Genomic DNA, 23591 nt, shown 5'->3' on the forward strand with positions numbered 1-23591 from the left:
TACAATAGACCTACCTTCTACAATTTCAATGAATTATGGCACAAGAATGTTTGAACAAAAAAAAAAAAAAAAAAAAAAAAAAAAAGAAAAAAAAAGAAAAGAAATGAATTAAAAATTTATTACCGATCTTAGTAAGTTTTATATTGCATAATATTGTACTTTCAAAAAAATTTTATTAATTCCCAATATAGTATTCTAGGGTATATTACTTGTTATACTCGTATAATAAATCTCTGCAATTTTGAAACAACTTCAAAATAACTTTGCTTATAAATATTTTAACTATAAATGAGTACGACGTGTAAGCAGCTTATTAAAAGTTATTTAATATCTTATTATGAAAAATATTTACTATTTTAATGGATACACATGTAGTTTTAAATGCTGATTATATTATTTATTAATTTATGCAAATAAAACTGAAAATATATAAAATTGGAATGAAACGGGAAATATATATGAAAAATTTTTAATGACTTTATTTCTCTATCTTTAACATATAATTTTTATTGTAATTATTCGTATCGATTGAAATATCTTCATAAGCGATCATTAGGCCTGATTATGAATAATCGATCGATTTAAACACGGAAGCATCATAGATCATTTATAAATTACGATTCTACGATAATTTATTTTCAAATTTGTTTTACTTCACCACTGCAATTTGGACAACAACTAATATTCGACGTATCTCGTGGAATAAAAATTTGACCCCCGATAGCAAAAGCTGCTCCCATGACTGCGCTACAAGCAGCATCTTGTCTTCCTGACATAAGTAGATTTGGGCTCATAAGTAGCTGTAAATAGAAAAGTATTAATTTTTTAATTAATTTTTAAAAAGACGTTTTCAATTTTTAAAAACTAACTTGCTCTGCATTTTTTTCTGCCAATGTTTGCATTTCCAAACCAGTTATATTAATATCTTTATTTGACATTGTATTCAACATGCCACTTAATAATTGAACTTTTAAAATTTCTGCTAATTGACAAGAGCCCTGTGCCAAATCTATAACATTTGTACTCGGTAGTGCATGACGTTTGTATGACGCTGCTCGAACAGGATCGAAACTTTCTAAGAGAATACTAAGAGTTCTGTAATAAAATATAATAATGTTAATACATATGGTATTCAATATGATTGGACAGATAATTAATATATTCAAATAGATACCTATATGTTTTAAGTGACGCATCGCGTATACTTTTACGTTCTTCCAGTAATCTTTTTATAGATTCTTGAAGATCGGTCGTTCTTTGACAAAGGGCAGCCTTCCATCTTGCAAGTTCCTCTACCATTAAACTATTACAAAAATTATTTTACTCGCTGATACTCCTTTTCTGGATAATTTTCTAGTGCCATTGTTGTTGATTTAATTTTAATTACCTACTAGCTAAAAATTTACTCCTCCAAACTTCACATTGTCCTGCTAACCATTCCGTTTGTTCTTGATGAGTACTAAGATGTTGAGCAGAATTTAAAAGTGCACGGGCAAGTTGTAGTTTATCTTCAGTAAGCAAATGAACTTTAGTTTCAAGATCTTCACCTACAGCTGCTACCAGCAAATTTTTTAATTCACCATTTACCTATATAGTAATATATATATGTGCATTATGTTAATCAAAATAAATAAAACAAATTATGGCCTTAAGACATTTTATTATTATACCTGTGCTTGGAATTTTAATTGATTTTCTAATTGACTATTCTCTTCTTTAAGCTTTTGAATTTCACTTTCATAGATTTTCTTTTCCTTATCCCAATTAGATTCTTCCTTTTTATCTTTTTCATTATTTCTTTCTTTCTCAACATTCGTATCATTAATCTTCAATTTAGCAACATCCGTAACTGCTACATTAATATTTGTATCCCACTTGGAATGCTTTTTATTTTTTTTTTCAGTCGGAACAATAGGGTTAACTGCTGCTTTGTACGGTTCGTAAGGTACAAATTTGGGTTCCTTTGTTTTTAAAGAATTTAAAATTTGTCTTTTGCCCTTTGTAGCTGTGATATTTTTTGGAATAAGATTTACAATAGTACCAGTGGGAATAACTGGACCCGTTGATATAGATTGCTTTAAATTCTTTGGATAGTAAATAAGGCTATCATTAAGACGGCACTTGGATTGCTTAGCCTCATTTTCATTCATAACTACATTTTCCATTCCATCTCCTTGCGTACGTCCAATGCAATCCATTACCTGGACATCTTAAAATGTAAAATTATTATTATTACACTTTTAATACTTCACGTAGGCACACTTGAAAAAAAATCATAAAAGTACTTTCTAACCTTCTGATTGCAATTGACATTTACTTTTGCGATTCTCCGCAACACCAGCCATATTTATCAATTGACAAATTAAACAAATATCACAGCTTTTTAAATAATCATAACTACTAATTACCTCTTAAAAATTAATACCCGCATACTCATCACGCACAATTCCCCATAATTTAGATAGTTGGATATTGATATATCGACAATAATATCGCAAACGATGCGAGGACCGAGATATATGAGTATCATCGATACATATCTTGATATATCGAGTGTTATCAACGATCGCATTTTAAATTTACGCGTGTACAACAAATCAATGTTGGATTATAAATATTTTTATGAAATTAAACATTAATTATAATTATTAGTTATATATATATACACACACACACTCACACACACACACACACACACACACACATCTATAATCGCATAAATATGAAAAAGATCAAGGAAGAAAGTGATAAAAATAAAAGGTTGAAAAATAAAAAACGTCTTCAAAAGGTATGAAAGTTAAAAGAGTTGACGCACATACTTATCATATATATTATATACTATCACGAATTAAAGTTTATTAATGTCGATTTAAGGTGGATAATACTCCAAAACGACTTAATTATAAGAATTATCTGGAACACCTGCAGAAAGTGAAAAATGTTGTTGCAAAAATAGATAACAAACCTCCTAAATTTAACGTAGAAGTATATTTTAAGCCACGTCGTTTAGAAGTCGACGCCAGGAGGATCAGGGAACTGGACAAAGAAAATATGAATATATTAAAATCTTTAAACATTATCACTAGATTAGGAGTAATTATTTAGCAATTTTTTTCCAGAAATAATAATAAAGTGATATAAGATATTGATAAAAGAACACCTGATTGCAGGGTGTCGTTGATTGCTGGCAAAAGAAATTTACATACAAAAGTAAATTTGATATTCAACATTTAGAAAATAAAAAAATTATGAAAGAAAATGATGCATTGCTTAAAAAAATCAATCAGACATCTAGTCAATATACTGCAGCAGATTTAATAAAAGAATGGAAATATATGAGAGGAAAATTGGATGTTGAAAAAAAAAGGTATATTGAAAAAATTACATTTGAAATGCTTAATACTGTACACTAATAAATCATTGAAATATATACACACACACACACTTTTATACTTTTATACTTTTAAACAGGGAACCCCAAAAATTAAAAGGGATTGTTATAACACCAGGTATGAAAAAGGACTACTGTATGCTCAGTGATTCAGCACTATTTCATACTTTAGATCAATCAGTTAGAAGTAGGTGCTTTTTAGAGATCAAAGATCAACAAAATAAACAAATTCTGGGAACAATTGTGATTGAACTCTATATAGATATCGTACCTAAAACGTGTGCTAATTTTGAAGCTTTCTGTCGTGGAGTAAATGGATTATCTTACAGGTAAAATAAACATAAGGATATTATTTTTTGTTCATCTAATTTATAATTGTGACGCTATGACTGTATATAGAAATACTCCAATTCATCGTATTGTTCCTGGATATTGGTGCCAAGGTGGTGATGTAGTAAAATTTAATGGCATTGGTGGTACATCCATATATGGAGATAGTTTCAAAGACGAAAATTTCAATTTGCGTCATGCTGGTCCTGGTGTACTTTCTATGTATAAAACCGACGATATGAAAGAAAATAATTCTAAATTTAATCTGACATTTAAAACATTAAAAACAATGGATGGTAGAAGAGTAGTATTTGGAAAAGTTGTATCCAATCTTTCTGTAATCCATAAGGTAATTAAATATATAATCTGAAACTGCGTTGCAGTAGATTATATTAACTTCTATTATTAGATTGAAGAATGTGGCACAAAATCTGGCAAACCAATAAAATCTATTATCATATCAAATTGCGGAGTTCTACCATCAAGAAGTAATATTTATAAATAATAAAAATAGTCTAATGGTATGTCAATATTTATCCTTTAATAATTAGTATAACATGGTTTAATATATAACAAATTTTATCTGTAGTTTTATAAGGCACCTTAATGTAAAGATTAGAAGTTAAAGACAGGAAAATATTAAGAAAATGTTAAGAAAATATGAAGAATTTCTTTTCCTTTTCCATCTGATATAAAATATTAAGCTGGTATCCTTTTGGGATTTGAATCGTACATACGTCGCATACGCTTCTTTAGTTCCTGGGGGAATTTATCATAACATTTTTTGCATGCGGGTTTTAAATCAAATTCAAAGAATTTTGTTTTTTGATTCATCTTCTGATCACAAAACGCACATGCAAAGTGATGAACACACCATGCCTTATTTAAGGCTGTAAAAACTGAAAATATAAGATTGCAAATTTTAACATTTCTTATTATAACTTATCGAGTTTCAATTCAAGTGTCTAATTATTAACAAATGTTATACTTACCATCACCAGAAATAACTTGATTGCACACAAAGCAAAGATTTCCAAAAAGTTGATGATAATGCGTTTCACAATATGCAAGACCTTTTTTCTCATAATGGCGATGTCCAAGGAATGGCTTCTCACATTTTGCACATACAAAATGTTCTACATGCCAATGTTTCCCTAAAGCAGTTACAACACGTTCTTCTATAGGTCGATGACAAGCACCGCAAATAGGAATGCCCATTTTATCATGGCATCTCAAACAATATAATTCATTCTGAAAATGAAAGTGCACAAATGTTGATATAATATTTTTATATATATACATATATGCATTGATAAAACATTAAAAATTTTTATTTATTATTTTACCATTTCATTGGCAGCATAACCTGGCCTAGAACGAACTTCCCTTGCATCTGAATTAAGTTCTATTCCACATGCTGTGCAATTAAAATGATATGGGTGGTAAACTTCACCACGAAAACGCAATGGTTTATCATCAATAACGCCACTATTTGAAAAAACAAACTGCACGTTAATATTTATTTTAAAAATCACAATATAAAAAATGAATAAATAGAAGACATACTGGCATTGGTGACAAATATGCTTTCCAAGAGCACCAGCTTTTACACGAGCATTACAAGTATGGCAAAGAGCTCTGCCTTGGCATTTGATAAAACCTGCATCTGCTAATTCTCCATTACATTCTTCACACCGAAAACATCCTGGATGCCAGTTTGCATTCATTGCCTTTATTACCCTACCAATGACAAATTCTCCTAAAAAGATATTAATCATTATACCGTATCTAAAGGAATTCTAGAAATTTAATGCACGAAAGAAAATATATACCACATTTGCCGCAGCAAGGTGCAAATAAAACATGAAAATCATGCTCGCAATATTTGTAGCCTTCAAATTCATAAAAAATTCCATCTGGAAATGGTCGAAAGCATTGTGCACATCTATAACATAGGAATAAAAAAAAAATCAATATCGTCGTTATGACAAAGATGTTGTTGATTATCCATATATTTCATAATATATGTAACTAACACGAAACACTGAGGATGCCATAATTCGCCATGAGAATTAACTATCTTTTCGTGTGCCACAAAGCCCTCTCGGCATCGAGAACAGAACATATGATCCAGCGACATTCCTGTAACGCTATAAACAAATATTATTTATTTAGAATCATTATATTGTTCGAAATAATAGATAAATTATTTACAAACTGAAACAAAAGTGTTGATCCAAGAGAGTTTTATGATGAAAATACCTGCTCGATCAGGTGGACGGAATAAATATTTAATGAACGTCCGACTATAAATTTGTTCAGAAAAGAAAAAGAAAAAGAAAAAAAAAAAAAAAAAAAAAAAAAAAAAAAAAAGAAGAATAACCCTGATGCTTACCCCGGCATATTTTAATGATGATAGTTAATTATAGTTCAGTTCAATTTATCAATCAGTTCTTTAGTTTCATGCACGCTTAATTAAAGACAATATCACACGGACTTTGATAACTGTCAATGCAAGTTTACTAAAAGCAACGTACTACGTAAGAATAATGACATCACCTGTCAGTCACCATATACACTGCCCGATCAGATATATTTATCGAGAAGAGTATTTATAAAGCTTACATTTATAAAATTGAGTATATACCTATATAGCAAAGATGATGTTTACGTCATGCATCCACCTTCTCCGTATCCATCTTTTTTTTCGAGTGGGATAGTAACCAATCAAATTGTACAAATATGATTGTGCCCTTATACGAGGAAGGGCGTAACACTACATTAATATAATCCTTTTAAAATAACTATTCAATTCGTTACATTAAAAAACAAATATATTACATTTGATAAATGATCGATTAAATAGCTTCGAAATCCATCTTCATAATTTCGTTCTTAATTAAATTTTTCGTTCGATTTAAGCAGCGCCATTTTAATATTTTTCATGAAGAATCTAACCAATCGTCGTTTCGATTACCAACAATCTTACTTTATTACTCTCAATAAGAGTATCAGTTCTGGAATATGACGAAAGTACTAAAGTAGAAATTATAAAGTAGGATGATCTATAAAAGTCCGTATCAATATATATTTAAAATTTGACAAAATGTATTCAGTACAAAGATAAATAAAAAGAGAAAAATAAATTTGGATATTACAAATATTCATTGGGAATGTAAATAAATCGATGTTCGTATTCGCCCATTTCCAATCACATACTGATATTCAAATTTCAAATGAAAATTTGAAGGATATAATAACACAACTAACGAAAATGTTCTAAATTCTGGTTTTATTGAGGAAATTTTTCATAAGTAAATAGAATCGAAATTCTTTTCGGACGTAAATATTTCAATTTATAAAAGATTGCCTTGAAATAAAACATTTACGAGAAATAATGATAATAACAATATTTTACCACATCCCGGAAAGAATTGATGAATAACTTGACTATATCTTTCATATTTCTATCGAAATATATTATTTTACTCCATCGGTCAACGATTGCATTTTCGCAGACATCGTATTACTGTATTGCTTGTATTTATGTGTAAGTAAATAAGATATTATACCAGATGCGAAAGCGTCGGAAATAATATTTATAGTCGTCCTGAATCGATCCCTATGAAATAATATAGGATGAAAATAAAGATATTAATTCTTGAAATTAATTTATGCCATCGAGATATACTTACACAAAACAATCAATAGCAATAATTAATGCGATATCATCTACAGGGACTCCAATGGAATTTAATACCATTATTAACATCATATATCCACCGCTGGGCAATCCAGCTGCACCAATGCACGAGATAGTGCATGTAATACTTGGAAAATAATGATTTTTAAATATATTTTCTTTTTATTACGATTTCTTTTATGTTTCGCACAGGAACGTGCGCACGCACCTCACACTAACCTGATGGCTATTATTTTAAATAATGAAAAATTTAATCCTCGCATCTGAATAATAAATATTGCCCCAACAGTTTCATATAATGCTATTCCGTCCATATTTATTGTAGCACCTATCGGTACGACAAATCTCAGCACTTTTGGATCTATACCAAGTTCTTGTAAGCACTTTATCGTTACTGGGACAGTAGCTGTACTAAATTTTATCATATAATTTGTATTTAGTAAGTAAATATGTAGTAGAAGACAAAATAATATTATATACCTCGATGATGTTCCAAATGCTGTTGCAAAGGCGGGACCTAATTTCATTATAATTTTGTATGGAGATCTACGTGTAAGTAGAAAATACAGTATCGGTAATATTAAAAATCCTTGTAATATTAGACCGATAAAAACGGTTAATATATAAGCACCTAATTGTTTAAATATTAAACTAAAATCTGTCATCTCTAAAATTCTACCAGGAATAAGAAAAAATGTGCCAATTGGTGCGATCCTGCGATAAAAAATAACTTGGATATTAATGTCGCTTGATGTAAAGCATAATATCAATGAAATAAATTCATTCTGTACATGATTATCCAATTCATAATATTCATCATCACTTGAGAAAACGAATCTATAACATTTAACAGAGGCCTGTTTTTTTCACCCAACTTGCCAGCTGCTAAACCTAGTAGTAAGCTAAAAAATACCAAACCAATTACATCGGTGCCTGGTATATCTTGATGTGTTATAGCCCATTCGTTTATAGGCACTGGAATGTATACAATTTTTTAATATTTCAAACTTTAAACACCTAATTATTATTATTAATTATGGTAACATGCCATATACCTTTGGTCGTATTTTCTGGTTCTTTCAAAACCGTTTGATACTGCATAAAACATGCTTTAATTAAATTGTCTGATATTAAATTACTGAAACATGATTTTATAAGAAAGGCATGCGATATGATATTAGAGAATTAATTTTTATTATTTTTATAATTTAACGCTAATTACCGTAACAAGTCCAAAAGTGTATCAATTGTCATAAAATGTTTAGATGCCAAATTTGATGTAAGATTTTCATTGTTAAGTAATTTACCTGGCCTTATACTTTGTGTCAAAATAACACTTAGAATTATTCCTATTGAGGTTGTCACGGAATAATAGCACAGTGCCATTAACCCAATAGGACCTATAAGTCCATGCACGTAAAAAATGAATTTTATGTATTTGATCAAATTATGTATTTACCTCTTTGTCCCAATATTTACCTGACTTGGTTAAATTGCAGGTTGCACTTACAACACTAGATACTACCAACGGTAATATTATACTATTTGTTAAGCTCATAAATATTTCTCCAGGAAATTTTATATACATTATCTTTCGTTGGGACCATGGCTGTGGAGTACAATATTTTAAAACTAATCCAAATATAACACCGCCGCTTACACCAAGAAATGTAGCAATTATTAGTTTATGCTTCATAACGTGTAATTAGTTTTCACTTGAAAGAACGACGTTAAATCTATTATTTCATATGATACGATGGGTTAATATCACTTTGCGAGGATATATGTTCCTGCAATGTTAACACCTAAAGAGGAAACGTGAGATGAATTATCAAGTGTATACAAGAAGATAGAGCTCTTATCTGATATGCGATCTATATATGGCAACATCTTTTATGATGTAAATTAATCATTAAGGTTTGCTATTCAAATTCATGGATAACGATTTACGAATTAATACAATTAGAAGTTTATTTTTTATTTATTTTGCGCACCTAATACAGTATAAATACAATAAATATGATCGTGCACAATACATAAAGGATGTGTATTTACACATGCTTTTAATTTCCAGGCCATATTTTACGTATTTTTAACTGTGTAACATATCATCATCCTTTTCTATATCTCAATATTATTTATACATATCTTTACAATTCTGCATTGTTTTTATATTATCCATTAAAACATCACATATGCGTTTCATTTGCATCCAGTCTTCTGAAGAAAATCTCAATATCTAACCATCCTTTAAAATTACGATTCTAAAGATTTATAAGATTTCAATAATTGATGTATGTATATATATATATCTGATGTGTAATTTTATATATATATATATATATAAATATATATATATATGTATATATATATATGTCAGTGAGATCAGTAAAGAAATTTATTAACGTTACATTTATATATACAAAATCATGATAAGTTTACATACCTAGGACTACATACTTCACTATGCAGTTTTATATTTGGTTTTGTGTACTATGCAATAGTACTTTACGCTTTGCATTGAATAAAACATTTCTGGACTTTCTTTCACTTCTTTATTTGAGGTAATTTGATTTTGCTCAAATAAAAGGAAAAAAATTTATGTATTGACTTTCGCTTCTTGGTAATGAGAATACGCCACGCACAATAGCGATTTGTAGAGTTCCTTCGAGATGTTGTTTTTTGTGCAACCTGTTCAAAGAATATTTATATTATTAAAATTGCAAGATAGGAATAATCACAAACGGAGTTTCAAAGAAACTCGTTTTTTTCTTTTCTTTCTTTTTTTTTTTTTTTATTAGTATATATTATAAATTCTGATACCACTTCCATCGAACGTTTACGATTGGTGTATTCTCAAGGGGAGAGCGCGATATAAACACAAATAAATACCTTTCCCTACAAAGGAGTTTCTTTACGAGCTTCTGCTTTCCATTGAAATCCATTTACACGTGTAGTGATCGGTTTATTTCTATTCGTTGCATTTTCAATTCCATTTCTAACACCTGCTACTAATCTCATAGCTGGATTGGAAACTAAACCATTGCGCTTTGGCTTTATATTACTTATACTAGGAGAAAATGATGTAAATGTAGAAGATATATATGTGTGTGTATATATATATACATATATATATATATATATATATATATATTTTGGTGTTATCGAGAATAGGATTAATAGTAAGTGTTGGCTTACCTTCCAGGTGTATGTTCTGTTGTATGTTTTACATTCCTACCAACGCCAGCTCCACTGTTTCCGAGAATAATTCTCATATGAGTATCTCGAGTAAAGTGTGTATCAGCACAGGTTCTTCTCTCCTCGATACTATTTTTCTTATCTTTTCCAATATTCAAGCCTAACATTTCGTTCGTTAATTCGAACGGTTTGGTTATGTCATTTTTATCGATAATTTCTGTTTTTATATTTATAGGCTCATAAATTGCAGGTGTATGATGATTGCATGCACCAATTTGCGATTTATACGGTAAGTTTTGATTTCCTGTTAACAACGATACACCGAGTTGACTCTGTATTACGTTTGCCGCTATCTGTGCGCTAGGTGGACTCGTGTTTGTGGGGGAGTAAGGTATGAGACTGTCACTTAACGGAGAGTGAGGTGGTGATGCATAAATTGGACTTTGTGGTTCACTTTTTAAGGGTGACAATAATTTGCTCAGTGGTCGACTTTTTGCTCCTCTTGAACATTGTTGAAGTTGTTGGGTGAAGGATAGTGGCGTCTAAAATTATAAACACAGCATCACTTTTTTTTTCTGCTTACTCGCGCGACAATTTTTAATGGAGTAATTTATTAGTTTGACTGGAAGTGGTATCAATTTTTCTTTTTTACGCCCAGAAATGGCGTAATTTCGTATTACTTATTTACTACTTACCTTAATCACTTGATTGGCCATAGAGTTTTGATTGAATTTTCCTTGATCACTTTTAGTGCTTCCCGTCAAATTGCTGCTCGATTTGCTGTTGCTCGAATTATTACCCAAAGAAACACAGCTTCTTCTTTTCGTAGAGTCTGGTGATTCCGCTGGGCTATATTGCGTTGAAAGAGGATTTAAAATTGCCGAGGAGGGTTTCGTTTCAGCGGTCGAATTTGATGTTATCGATGTTGCGCTACTACTACCACCACCACCACCACTACCACCTAAAATGGAAAAGATATGTGTTAAAAAGGCACGATTACGTATTACTCATCGTTCGATTAAATTAATAAACTAACAAACCTCCATTGATCGTAGGTTTTAAGCTTCGCTGATTTGCAGCGTGTTCTTCGAGTAATCTTACTACCGTGTCATGACCACTTTTAGCTGCAACTTTGATCGCATTTCTACCACAGTGGTCCGAATGACTTGGGTCAGCACCATGATTTAAAAGGGCTCGAACACAATGTTCGTGTCCTTCTTGTGCGGCAATACCTATGAATACCGAGTAAAATAAGGAAAGGGTAATCGTTGTTATTACGTTGCGTTATGTTATATTAATCAAAAGTACGTTTGACGTTTGAACGCACCTAAAGCCGTTGCACCTTGATTACAAGTATGGTCGGGTGTTGCCCCGTGTTCCAATAGTAGTCTGACGATCGCCGCATGTCCTTGCCATGCCGCAGAGTGAAGAGGCGTTCTATTTTCATTGTCACACGCGTTCACGCTTGCACCTCCTTTGGTCAACAATAAAGCAACCATCTCTACGTGTCCTTGCCAAGCACTTACGTGCAAAGGAGTTCTGCCCTGTACGTTATGATATTTTACACGTTGTTAATTATGCCCTTTAGACGAAGGTCCTTTATGATTCAAGAAACTTACTTCGGAATCTCTACCTTCGACATCAGCGGGTGCATGTTCTAATAGAAACCGTGCCATCGCTAATCTATTTTCCAAAGCAAGAATATACAAAGTGCTCCTGCCGTCGGCATCCTTTGCATTTACGTCCGCTTTGTGGCCTAACAGTATTCTAACGGTGTCATAATGTCCCTCTAGAGCCGCGAGTCTAAAAATAGAGAGAAATGGCGATTAAAATTTATCTAATTATTATGCATGCGTCATAATACAAGATTAAAACATGGAGAAACGTACCTTAATGCAGTTTTTCCATCGTGAGCGTGTTGATCGATGGGTGCACCATGCTGCACCAAGAGCCTCTCCACCAACGTAGCGTGTCCTTCTTGCGCGGCAAGCATCAGAGCGCCTTTTCCGTCGTTATCGGCTTCGTCGATCTTAGCACCGGCCTCTAGCAATGCTTCGCAAACGTCTACGTGACCTTCGAAGGCTGCATAATGCAACGGTGTCCATCCAGAATTGTCTCTGTGCTGTTCGTCAAGACCTTGAAGAGAATTTTCAATCGTGCCCAGTTAATAAGGAAATGAATAAATATATCAAGATGCAAGAGATAATATGAAGAGCCACCTCTATCGAGTAATTGTTTGACGACATCCGTATCACCTTGCGCGGCAGCAACGCTAAGTACAGTTCTACCTTCGTTGTCTATACTATCTACGTAACAGCCCCAGAATAATAACAAAGCAACGACAGATCCGTGACCCATGCTGGCTGCAGCCCAAAGAGGCGTCCTTCCCGTCGCATCGCAATGATCCACATCTGCTTCGTATTCCAGAAGCAATTCGCATACGTCTCTATGACCTTCGAAGGCAGCCACCAATAGTGGTGTCATACCATCCTTGTCTTGATGATCTACCGCGGCTCCTCTTTCTAAAAGTATCGTAACGACCTGTGCCGGGGAATGCACCAAGAACAGTTTAAAGTAAATCGTTCGATATAATTATTTTATATTAGTATATTAGGAAAATATGGAAATAAGAAGAAAGGCTATTAACTTTGGCATAACCGTGGTTGGATGGCACGCACAAGGCTGCTACGCTCAGTGCCGTTCTGCCATCGCTGTCCGCATGATCGATTTTAGCGCCAAAGTCGAGAAGATGTTCTACTATCTCGCTATGACCCATGTAAGCGGCAGCTATCAAGGCGGTTCTACCTTCGTCGTCCGTCCTATTGACATCGGCACCATGCTGTAACAAGGCCTTCACAATATCTTCGTGGCCGCCCCAGGCTGCGGCTCTCAATGCTGTCCTTTGATCCCAGTCGGCACAATCGACCATAGCGCCATATTCCAAGAGCTGTTCTACCACCTTCGCGAAAATACATCCTTATCGCTTGCCTCTTCTATGCAAAGAGATCGTTTTGCGTATGTTCATATATACCTGAGTGTGTCCACCCCATGCGGCGGCTCTTAAGGCAGTCCAACCATCGCAATCGGCATGGTCCGCATTCGCGCCTGCGGCTAAAAGTACTCGTACGACGTCCGCGTAACCGTGTCTGGCAGCTAAATTCAATGGCGTTTGTCCGTGACGATCGGTGCCTTCCAATTTTGCCTGGAATTTAAATGTCACAAGTAAGAGCAAGTAAGGGCAAAGTTAATCTATGAGAGAGAATAAAAGGCTTACGTGCGGACAAGCCGCAAGAGCAAGTTCTAATAAGGACGCATTGCCATCCGCAGCGAGCGTGTGCAATACTGTTCTACCGCAAGAGTCCGTTTGATTGATGTCACCGCTCTCGCCGAGTAACTCGGTCAATGGTTCACTCGGGGATTCGTCCATGGGGCTCGCGTCCTGCGAGACCTGCGTGGCGAGATTTGATCTTCAACATTATTACATTACACAAAGAATAAAATTTGTAATCGTCTACTCGAGGGGGAATCGTGTTGCTACCTGACTAGAAGAAACGGCGTCTTTACTGGCATCGTCCTCGACGACCTTTTCCGATAATTTAGCGCCCGCGTCTATGAGAAGCCTCAAAAGTTTAACCTCTTGTCGTGGCCATAATATGCATTCCGAACTATCCAAGTAACATTCCTCGATGGGTGCACCGGTACCCATCATCCAGAGCACTTGAAGAGTATGAACGTCGAGAGTACAACAGTTGCTCGTCGACGCGTTCGTTATCGCCCGTTGTAGGTGCTGTCCCAACACGCAAATCTCGTCTGGGTTAAGTTCAGGTCCACGAAGCGTGTAGTAGCCCGCCAGCATGGCGTGACCCTCGACGGCCGAGCAAAGATACTTTTGGGTGCAATGTTTCACGTCCAACAGCCATTCGGCGAAACTATGATGAAAGAGCATCAAGGCACCGGCTCGAGACACCGATATAACTCTTCGTAAAAGATGTAAGCGACGATTGAAGTCTTCGACGGTGATGTTAGGGCACGCTGTCCTTACACATTTGTAAAGTATCTCTTGCGTGATGGGTAATTTTGCAGCAAGAATGACGTTCAACAGGGGTTGCACCTTGGCAAACTGTTTCCTACTAAAGAGCCTCTGACACAACCAGAGATAAAGACCGTTTAACGTTCCCGGTATTTCTCGAACTTCTCGAAGGACGATAAAGTTCTCGGCCACACCGTCCAACACTTTTTCCAGGTACAAGAAGCAGCCGTTGCTTTTGATGTGTAGCTGATTCAGCATCTCCGCTGTATCGCGAGAGATGTGTTGCCTGAACACACCGATAAGAATGATTCGTATGAGAGAGGTGAGTGAGCAAGCAAGGTTGGAGGGGGGAGGAGGAGGAGGAGGAGGAGGAGAGAGAGAGAGGGGGGGGGGAAGAAAAAATCAACTAACTATACACACCTGCCGAAGGCGGCACCCACCCACCTGAGAGTATCCTCTTGATCCAAACGTTCGAGTATATACTGCTGGACGTCCCTGACCACCTGAGACTTTCTCAAATCGTCCAAAGATATCTTACGGAATCCGGTGAACATACGCGAGATGGTCTTGCTCTGACGTCGCGCCGTACAAACTAAAAGAAGCCACTGTGGAAATAGGTGATGATGATTGGCAAGGAGTTCGGCGATCGTACGACTGACGTTATCGTTTTCCCTTCTCGAATCTCGGGTACCAGTCTGAGGAGGATTGAGCGTTTGACCCTCGTCGATGGAGTCGACCAAGAGGAAGAGACAACTTTTCGGAGGTTCGACTTCTAAAAGAGGAAAGAGCAGGGCCTTCTTCAACGCGTCGTCCGGGTCACGATCGAGGATGTCAGGTTCCAAAGCAGCCTGAATCTCCGGATCCGTTCTCAACTTTTCGGCATAGGCCTCGGCTACAGCCTCTTTCGAAGTTAAGACCATTGTCGTCGGGTTCGTCGTTGGGTTCGTCGTCGGGTTCGTCGTTAGATTTGTCGCGTTCAACGTCGTCGGTGAGTCCGGTGTCGCGCGACGAATACCATCGGAACTAGCCTGAAGTAATTGTGCCACCAAAGATCTAACAAACTGGGCTGGCGAAAGAGACGCTTCGCTTCTAGCTTGGCAAAAGTGCCTCGCCAGAAGACGTCGATTCAAAGCTCTCTGATGCCTCGCGTTCGAACCGTTCGAGGGCCATGCCAGTTCGGCACAGAGGGCAGTCTTTCCGCTTCCTGGACCACCGACGATTAACGCACCACAGGTCTTCGATGCGGGCCGTTGTTCCAAACAATGGGACAGTTTCATGAACGCCCACTCGCGACAAAAGAATCGCTTCTTCTCTATCACCGGCGCTGCCATTTTCTTTCTTTTTTTTCCTTTTTTTTTCTTTTTTTTCTTTTTTTTTTTTTTTATCGCGTACGTTCTTTATTCGATTTATCCGTACTTTTAAATCGTAAATCTCCTTACGTTGGCTCCACTATGATCCTATTACGCGCAACGTACAAACTCCAATTATTACTAGAAAGAGATTCGAACATCTTAGAAGCATTACCTATTCTTCTGATGCGAGGCGCGTTGCTTTCCTTCTCTACGACTTGGTTTCGCTCCCATACGGCTGCGTATTCATCGATCAACGAAACAAGATCCGCCGTCATATTAATTCAATTCTTACCGCGTCGTCCTTAGTCAGCGTCGTTGTCAACGAAAGGAAAACACTTTCTAAGGCCGTTTTATTATGCGTTAATTTTTCTATCTATATATCTACGTATAATAGGCTTATCCCGTCCACTATATTTTTACTCGGATTCGAATCGATTCGAACACCGCGATATATCCACCTTTTCTTTTATCTTCTTTGGCTCACGTTCGCGTAAAAAATTCGCGGATCAGGTCGAGATTTCGCGTCGAGCTGCCCGCTCGAACCCTGACGATGGCACGTACGTTCGAGCCCCAGGGGGCTCCGAAGCTTCCTCGGACTCCATTCAGACCTCTCATCGCCTCGTTCTCCCAGGCCGACGTTGCCTTTCCTCTCGCTGCATTCTATCCAAAAGTGTCTGAAAGAAAAAATATAAATTTTACTTTCTCAGAATCTTTTCTCGTGTCTTCTTCGATCAGCAATGTTTCGTTTTAACACGAAATTTTGACGATCGAATCGGAGACTCCGAAGAAAGTCGTTAAATGTCCCGTCGTCGTTGTCGCGATCCTTAACGAACTTTAATGATTGATCTCTTTTTAACCGCCCCCTAAAATTTATTTTACACATTTTCCCTTATTTCTCGTTTACCTGTTATTACATAATCTCGGGCATCATTGTGACCGTGACAACGCGAGAGGACCGAAACGATTATCGTAACTTTAAACTTTCTCGGATATGTCTAAAGTTCGGGAAACGATCAAAGTTTCGTTCTTACCAATGTCTATCGATTCTCGTATCGGATTAAATCCAAATTTATAACGATACTTTCGGAGCGGTAACGTGATCGAGGTAACCTCGAACCTTCTCCAAGCTTTAAAGTTTCATTCCCGAACGAGGAAGGTTGTATGTACAGCTACGTCTGCTATAAAAGGGCTGATAAATGAGAGAAAGAAGAGGAAATCGTCAGTGTGAAAAGCTTCGAGAGATGTGGGGAAAGGTTGAAAAAAGAGAGAGAGAGAAAGAGAGAGAGAGGGGGGTGGGGGAATAAGTCTAGTAGAATAACGAAGATATTCGCACGAATACCATAACACCTTTTCACCTAATAAAAATGTATATAAACCGGTGATTCTCGTCTACGGTAATTCCACGCTCTCGAGAACAAAGTGTATAATGTACTACGCTGGCTGGTTCGGTCGTGCTTTTGCATACATCGCGTGTCGCGTTCGAACTGCGGGAGAGAGAAAGACAGACAAACAGACAGACAGAGAGAGAGGGGGAGAGAGATGTGCGAGTTACGTGTGCGTGCATACGAACGTGGGAGATACAGGGGGAGGAAGGAGAGAGAGAAAGAGAAAGATAGGATAGTCGCATCCTCTCGTCAGTATATTTCCCTGATTTCTCTAATGACTTTAACGAAGCTCCAAGCTACATACACGTCCTACGTTCGAGATTCCCAGTACTACTCTTCTCACTTCATAAGCTCAACTCTCTTGTCTATGTTCGCACGTTTTAATTGGTGTAAATCTATCTCACCGTACTCTCTCTTTCTCTCTGCAAAGGACATTCCGACGAAAAAATTCATATTACCGTGGATACACGTATATATATATATACGTATATATATATATATATATATATACATACGTGTTATTTTAACAAACGAAAATGTAACGAGTACGTTTGGTGTGATTTTCGAACGATGAAGATAAGAGGACAATCTCGAGAAAACGTTATTCATGTATCATCATACAATTATTTTCGCATACGCAATTGAGATAATTCGTCATCGACGATCTTGAAAGATCTTTATTCCACGAGTTATGAGAAGACGAGAGAGAAAATGCATTTCCTTTACCTGCAAGGCATTTGATAAAAATATGCCTTTCTTACAGCTCGAAAGAACCGTCTTATTTCTTTTTCATCTCGCTGTCCAATAAGACTTAGGATATAAAATAGTTATCTGCAAAAAACATAAACGTTATCTTTTGTCTTATTCCAGAAACGATGCTTGCAAAATTTCACATGAATTTTCTCTATTGACAGGGTGCGTTATCGGCTATACGACTGACGTTTCGCATTCGTGTCAAACGTGGAAAGATAAGCGGAGATTCGACGACGTTCGCTAGATAGATAGATAGATAGATAGATAGATAGATAGATAGATAGATAGATAGATAGATAGAGAGAGAGAGATAGAGAGAGAGAGAGAAAGAGAGAGAGAGAGAGAGAGAGAGAGATAGGATAGGATAGGCGTAGGAAACGGTAAATTTTGCACAAAACGGTGCAAACGACGTTATATATCGTCGACATTGATATAGGCCCTAAATCGAAAGAAATCGAACGTACTTTGTTTCGCTGCATCGTTATCGGCATATATAATAGATAATACGTCAACGCGTTGTATCATCGATCCCTTTGTCAGGATTACAGCGCAGTGCCTGATTTCATTTGTTTTCAATTTAGCCCAACGCTCGAGAATTTTGATGATAATAATAATGACGAGTACGAGAAGGACGATAATGGATCTTTGAAGAGCACTACTCGTCGAGCGAAAGGCTTAAAAATCAAATATCATCGTTAATTACACGCGATTCTACGTAAGAAGAAGAAAGTGTCGCGATATATGTTATCTTATCATTGGCACTCGATACGAAATCGATTTTGTATCTGGCGCTGTCTTTCAAGCGTCAAGATATCGCAGATACGTCTCGAGAATGAGTTTTCTGCTCGTTGCACGTAAGAAGGATACGTAATTAAAGATCGTTAGATCAGCGATGTACGTTGTCGTTAATGCGCTTACAAAGTTCGTATCGTACCATATTTGAGGTGATTGAGCAACGACCTCCTTTTATTCCAAGAGAGTCGATGGGTCAGCTGTCTGTATATATTCCGATGGGCCAAGTTTGGATCGAGAATTTCTTGTTAATTGGCAATAGAATATCGAACGATCGTTCGATAAGAGATCATTATTTTCCGATAGTTTTGTATTTATTTTCTATTTCAGGAAAGAAATATATTATCGAGATAATTATAGCATATAGCAAATCGATATTAAAGAGAGACTTTAATTTCGATTTACTGCTCGTACGATCGTTCACCGTAAGCAGATCGTGTCACGAGCACGTTTCAACGTGCGTTATATCGAAACGTCCGTTATCTTGGTAGGACACGTGTCCACGACGTGAATTCGATCTTGATGCGTTTCGATCGATCCTCAGTTAGTGGACTACTGTCCGTAGAGATCGTAGAATCGAGTAGCTTCATGAGAGAGGCCAAGTGGTGTAGTACGCATATACATATGGACGATCATTTATCTTGATCGTTCGTAACTCGCGATCCGAATGGTAATGTTCGTCGTCCGAATGGTAATGTTCGTCGGTTGCGATCTTGTAAAATAACGTGAATTATTCGAATACTCACTTTGAATACTACCGCGTACTTATAGTTACGATCGGCCATAGCGCGATCGCGATCGCGATCGTTATGGAATTTTATGAAAACGCATCAAAGTGATGTTGGAAATGGAGTTCATCTCGAATGAGGCAACTTCTCCTAGCGAAATGAATCAATTACATTACTCCATATGTTGGAGAGATGGAGTGCCTCCGGCTAAAACCGATAGGGGTCATGCACGCGTCGTTGTCGAGTCGAATTTCATTTTCCCACCTTGCCTTCCTTTCCTTTCTTTCTCCTTCGTGCTTGTCCTCTGAATGCAATTTTTATTCTTTCCCCCGTTCCTTTCTCCGTCTTTCGCTTTTTTGATAGATAACGGGAATAGTAGCAACGGAAGTAAATGAAATCGACGATCCGTAGCAAAGTACCGCGTGCATCCGCAATGCGGTCCCGCTGAGTTTGGCAAGAAGAGAATCCACGTTCGACCGATTGAACTCGAGCCCACCCACTTTTCTCTTTCCTCCGTATAATAACGCCCCCCCCCCTCGGCCCTGCACCTCCTCTTCCCTCCTCCTCCTTTCCTTTTTTTTCCGCGCGCCCTCTCTCGTCTCTTTTATTCGCTTATAATGTCATGGAAACAGGAACGTAACGATCTCTTGCTAAGCCTACTTTACGTCGATGGTGACTCACACCGTTCGCGTGTCCAGTCTACGAAGATGAATGTCATGAGATAAGGGAGAGGAGGAGGTCCAGTTCTTCCAAGGATGCTTCAACGTACGTTCTCTGTGTTTGAAAAGCTCCCAACGTCAGGTTTAAACGTAGGAGACGGTTAGGCGCGGAATGCCGCGATTAATTAATTACCTCGAAAGCGTCTCGAGGCGTGACTCATTCGTTTGACTCAGTCAATGAAACTCTTGAGAAATAGTAAATTCTCTTCGTAAAGTCGAATCATCGTCTACCGTTGTCTTTCCTCGTTTGGTTTTCGAAAAGAATAGAAAAAGTATATTAAGCCTTACGTACTTGCCGACCTTACGGAAACCTCGTAGATTTAACTTTAAAGTCCTGTAACGTCTCGTTATCTTTGCCTTTCTTCCGCATAATATCGTAATTCTCTCGAGACATCTAGAGGAGTTGCTACTCGGAAAAATCCACTCTCGCAAAGCGAACGGCGTGTCAGCTCGCGAGATATAATATATTACGAAAACGAATTCAAGCCTGGGAGAGTTTATTGGCTTAATATTAAAGTTCCCTCTTTTATCTTACTCTCGCGTTTGGAGGACAGCACAGAGGGAGAGAGAGAGAGAGAGAGAGAGAGAGAGAGAGAGAGAGAGAGAGAGAGAGAGAGAGAGAGAGAGGACGTCTCCGTAGAATTTCCTTCCTTCCTCGTCCTCTCTTTTTTCTTTTCCTTTTTTCCGAAGCTTCGTAGAAAAGATGACGAGCAAAAATCGTCAATCTTTTGTTAAATATTTGCGAGAGACATTCAAGAATATGAGTTAAGATACGATTTATGGTTGTCCCGTTTCCGAGCCGCGATCGATTCACGAAACGAATATTTTCCTGCATCTTTGGGACGACCGATCGGCGAGTTCGTCGTTTTATCCGTTTTATCGTCGTTGGCTATGTTTGCCAACTTTTCTCGCTAACTCACCACTCTCGAATAATATGCGCTGTTCTACGCACGTTCCATCGTGAGAGACGAGTTAATAGATTTGAGTTAACGATTGAAGTTAGAAAAAAAAAAAAAAAAAAAAAAAAAGGATGAAAGCTCAGTTGAAAGTGTCATTTGCCGTTCAAATACAAAAAGCGAATATAATAGACGCAATTAAAAGATCTCTTCCAAGATTCCTCGTAGATTCGTCCCAGTTGAAGAGAGAAAGAAAAGTAAAAAAAAAAAAAAAAAAAAAAAAAAAAATGAATCTCAACGTCGACGGTACTGCGACCGAAACGAATTGCACCTCGGCAATTTGGCCGGCAGGACGCTCGGCTATCGGATCTAACTTGGATTTACGCTTTTGGCTTCCCGACGGCTTATCCCGACTCGTTCGAAGATTTACTTGGAAATTACTTTGCCTGGCCGTATCTTCGAGAAAGATAGAGATCGAGGAAGAGAAGCGTGAAGGAGAAACGAAGAGAGGCGTGGTCGGAAGTTTATGAAAAGGACGGTATAGGGAAGAAGAGTGTGGAAGAAGGTTTATAACGACTCGAGAGAATTTCTTCTCGGCAAATTCCTCGAAAGAAAAAGATAGACGAATTAATAAGAAGGGAAAAGGATCGAAATAAATCGACGAGTTTGCGACATTTCGTTCGTTCGATACTCTTAGAAAAAGCTTTGAGTACATTTGTAAGTTTTCAGAGGTAGTCTTTTTCAACGAAACGTACACAAATCTCCTTGGCACGGATTACGGTCTGCCTTTTCTCTCTCTCTCTCTCTCTCTCTCGCTCTTTCTCGCACCGTCGAACGAAGGCCATTAGTAAAATGAGAGGTTGACTTTGAAAACACGTTGAAGATCGTGAAGAATGACGAAACAAGACGAGAGAAGTTTGAATTAGAGAATGGAAGGAGGAGAAAGAGGATCGTTAGAAGACATTTGGATGCCGTTGCACTTGACTGCATTCCAAATTCCACCGATATGGATGAGGGCAAGAGCGTCGCGACGACTGCATGCAATAGATGGTCATATTTTCATAGTTCTTCCGATATCGATGGGAATTTGCATCGAACTTTGAAAAGGAATGCTTCGAGAAAGGAAGGAAGGAAGGAAAGGAGGGAGAGGGTAGAGGAGAGAGATGGCGTCGAGCACGGCCACTTTCGAAAGATTGCCTCGTTTTCTCGATCCGGCTTGCAATTAGCCGGTTAACTGGACCGTTTAATTGATTCGTCGGGTGATAATCTTTACACAGCCTATTCGTCCATAGCGTAGGACGCGCCGCCAGTCTTACGGAAGGTCCTGCTAGAAGACTTTAATCATTCCTTGCTTTAGTCTCCTCTCACCGCAATCTTCCCACAATTTCATCCAGCGCTCGAGGCTCAATACGATATTAACTTAAGACGGACTTCCGCTTAGTAAGTACCTACGGGGATTAGTATCTTCTCCGGCAAAATTTCGGTAATTGATATTTACGCGCTTTGCAAATTTTTATTGGGTCTCTCTCTCTCTCTCTCTCTGACTCGTCGAAGAAAACCAGAAGAGAAGGAGAAGAAAATCGAATTCGACGTGAGATTATTCCTTGCGCAGAAAGGTCCCATTAACTGGACGCGCTAGTTTTCTTCGTGGAAACGACTATATTCTCGGTCGATCGATGCTATGCTTCATCGTCAGACTTCTAAAAGGGGAACGAGAAAACGTCCTGCTGTTTCTGACAGCGACAACGCTCGTCGCTCCAGCCGTTTCTCCGATAAAACTGTTGCTTCGCAACTAATCCTATATTTTTGGTCGAATTTGTTGAAACTTTGAGGTACGTTAAATCGCGTATAATAGAATAACGTCCCAAAATCATCAAATGCCATAGAGCTAATGCATTCTACAATAGCTACATCGTCTTATTAAATTACGTCGAAAGACCTTTCCTATGACTGCTCCTAACTATCACTATTTGATTAAAATGAAGAAAAGGATTACCAACGAAGCCGATTTTAATTCGTGGACTTTTGGTTGCGTTTCGTCGTTACGTTGGCACGTTTACGTTCCACGAGTCTCTGCCAGTGCCCGTCGCTTTTACCCAGTTACCTCGGCTCTCTTAAGAAAACTACCGTCGAGGTACATCCGAGAGCCTACTCGACCGGCTCCGTTTCTTCCAAGAGAAACACTTTATTTTTCTTTTTTCTTACGTCGAAAAAAAATAAAAATCTACGTCCACGTGTTTATCGCAATTTTACAACAGACCGATTGATTCGTCAAACGTTTCAGCGATAATAATCAGTCTCTCCGGACAAATAT

The 23591-nt window shown here is 37.2% G+C and overlaps 5 protein-coding genes across 25 annotated transcripts in view; 1 reads left to right on the forward strand and 4 right to left on the reverse strand.

The window, feature by feature from the left end:
• Window positions 1-464: 464 nt before the first annotated feature.
• LOC118450164 (golgin-45) lies at window positions 465-2543 on the reverse strand. Of its 2 annotated transcripts, none has more exons than XM_035885620.2 (6): window positions 2409-2543; window positions 1671-2209; window positions 1388-1587; window positions 1175-1303; window positions 870-1095; window positions 465-800 (listed from the first exon to the last, which is right to left on the reverse strand). In XM_035885620.2, exons 2-6 carry the CDS (start codon window positions 2196-2198, stop codon window positions 639-641), a joined length of 1245 nt encoding a protein of 414 aa, XP_035741513.1. In that variant the 5' UTR covers window positions 2199-2209; window positions 2409-2543; the 3' UTR covers window positions 465-638. The 2 variants fall into 2 exon arrangements, with proteins under 2 accessions (XP_035741513.1, XP_035741512.1); XM_035885619.2 differs by having other exon boundaries at window positions 466-800; window positions 2294-2504.
• A 127-nt stretch (window positions 2544-2670) lies between these two features.
• LOC118450161 (uncharacterized) lies at window positions 2671-4359 on the forward strand. Its single transcript, XM_035885612.2, has 6 exons — window positions 2671-2788; window positions 2875-3093; window positions 3171-3367; window positions 3472-3720; window positions 3791-4070; window positions 4131-4359. Exons 1-6 carry the CDS (start codon window positions 2723-2725, stop codon window positions 4224-4226), a joined length of 1107 nt encoding a protein of 368 aa, XP_035741505.1. The 5' UTR covers window positions 2671-2722; the 3' UTR covers window positions 4227-4359.
• stck (LIM zinc finger domain containing stck) lies at window positions 4238-6509 on the reverse strand. 6 transcript variants are annotated; one of them, XM_035885721.2, is made up of 7 exons: window positions 6369-6509; window positions 5758-5871; window positions 5554-5666; window positions 5288-5480; window positions 5068-5209; window positions 4714-4972; window positions 4238-4620 (listed from the first exon to the last, which is right to left on the reverse strand). In XM_035885721.2, exons 2-7 carry the CDS (start codon window positions 5859-5861, stop codon window positions 4421-4423), a joined length of 1011 nt encoding a protein of 336 aa, XP_035741614.1. In that variant the 5' UTR covers window positions 5862-5871; window positions 6369-6509; the 3' UTR covers window positions 4238-4420. The 6 variants fall into 6 exon arrangements, with proteins under 6 accessions (XP_035741614.1, XP_035741612.1, XP_035741615.1 ...); XM_035885719.2 differs by having other exon boundaries at window positions 6281-6387; XM_035885722.2 differs by having other exon boundaries at window positions 6259-6380.
• Window positions 6481-9285, reverse strand: LOC118450186 (excitatory amino acid transporter 3). 3 transcript variants are annotated; one of them, XR_014981958.1, is made up of 9 exons: window positions 8904-9285; window positions 8647-8824; window positions 8480-8562; window positions 8216-8399; window positions 7905-8138; window positions 7644-7835; window positions 7417-7551; window positions 7140-7343; window positions 6481-6497 (listed from the first exon to the last, which is right to left on the reverse strand). XR_014981958.1 is itself a non-coding variant. In XM_035885706.2 (8 exons), the coding sequence occupies exons 1-8, from the start codon at window positions 9118-9120 to the stop codon at window positions 7202-7204; spliced, it is 1365 nt and encodes a 454-aa protein (XP_035741599.1). In that variant the 5' UTR covers window positions 9121-9285; the 3' UTR covers window positions 6997-7201. The 3 variants fall into 3 exon arrangements, 1 of the variants encoding a protein (XP_035741599.1); XR_014981957.1 differs by lacking the exon at window positions 6481-6497 and adding an exon at window positions 6632-6738; XM_035885706.2 differs by lacking the exon at window positions 6481-6497 and having other exon boundaries at window positions 6997-7343.
• A 486-nt stretch (window positions 9286-9771) lies between these two features.
• Window positions 9772-23591, reverse strand: part of LOC118450173 (uncharacterized) — a 45327-nt gene continuing 31507 nt past the window's right edge. For 5 of the 13 annotated variants that reach the window (XM_035885679.2, XM_035885676.2, XM_035885675.2 and 2 more), the window contains 14 exons: window positions 15073-16678; window positions 14161-14938; window positions 13897-14070; window positions 13654-13824; window positions 13270-13581; window positions 12842-13163; window positions 12512-12758; window positions 12242-12425; window positions 11950-12166; window positions 11663-11854; window positions 11318-11583; window positions 10623-11164; window positions 10317-10494; window positions 9977-10115 (listed from right to left, as the gene is read on the reverse strand). In XM_035885679.2, the coding sequence (XP_035741572.2) occupies window positions 10323-10494; window positions 10623-11164; window positions 11318-11583; window positions 11663-11854; window positions 11950-12166; window positions 12242-12425; window positions 12512-12758; window positions 12842-13163; window positions 13270-13581; window positions 13654-13824; window positions 13897-14070; window positions 14161-14938; window positions 15073-15983 (4488 nt within the window). In that variant the 5' untranslated portion in view covers window positions 15984-16678 and the 3' untranslated portion in view covers window positions 9977-10115; window positions 10317-10322. Of the gene's footprint in view, window positions 10116-10316; window positions 10495-10622; window positions 11165-11317; window positions 11584-11662; window positions 11855-11949; window positions 12167-12241; window positions 12426-12511; window positions 12759-12841; window positions 13164-13269; window positions 13582-13653; window positions 13825-13896; window positions 14071-14160; window positions 14939-15072; window positions 16679-17035; window positions 17194-23591 lie in introns of all 13 variants that reach the window. The other 8 variants (XM_085655866.1, XM_085655869.1, XM_035885678.2 and 5 more) reach the window with 7 other exon arrangements.

This window comes from Vespa mandarinia, chromosome 3 (assembly GCF_050613455.1).
Source record: "Vespa mandarinia isolate Hongniang chromosome 3, ASM5061345v1, whole genome shotgun sequence".
Classification (NCBI taxonomy): Eukaryota; Metazoa; Arthropoda; class Insecta; order Hymenoptera; family Vespidae; genus Vespa; species Vespa mandarinia.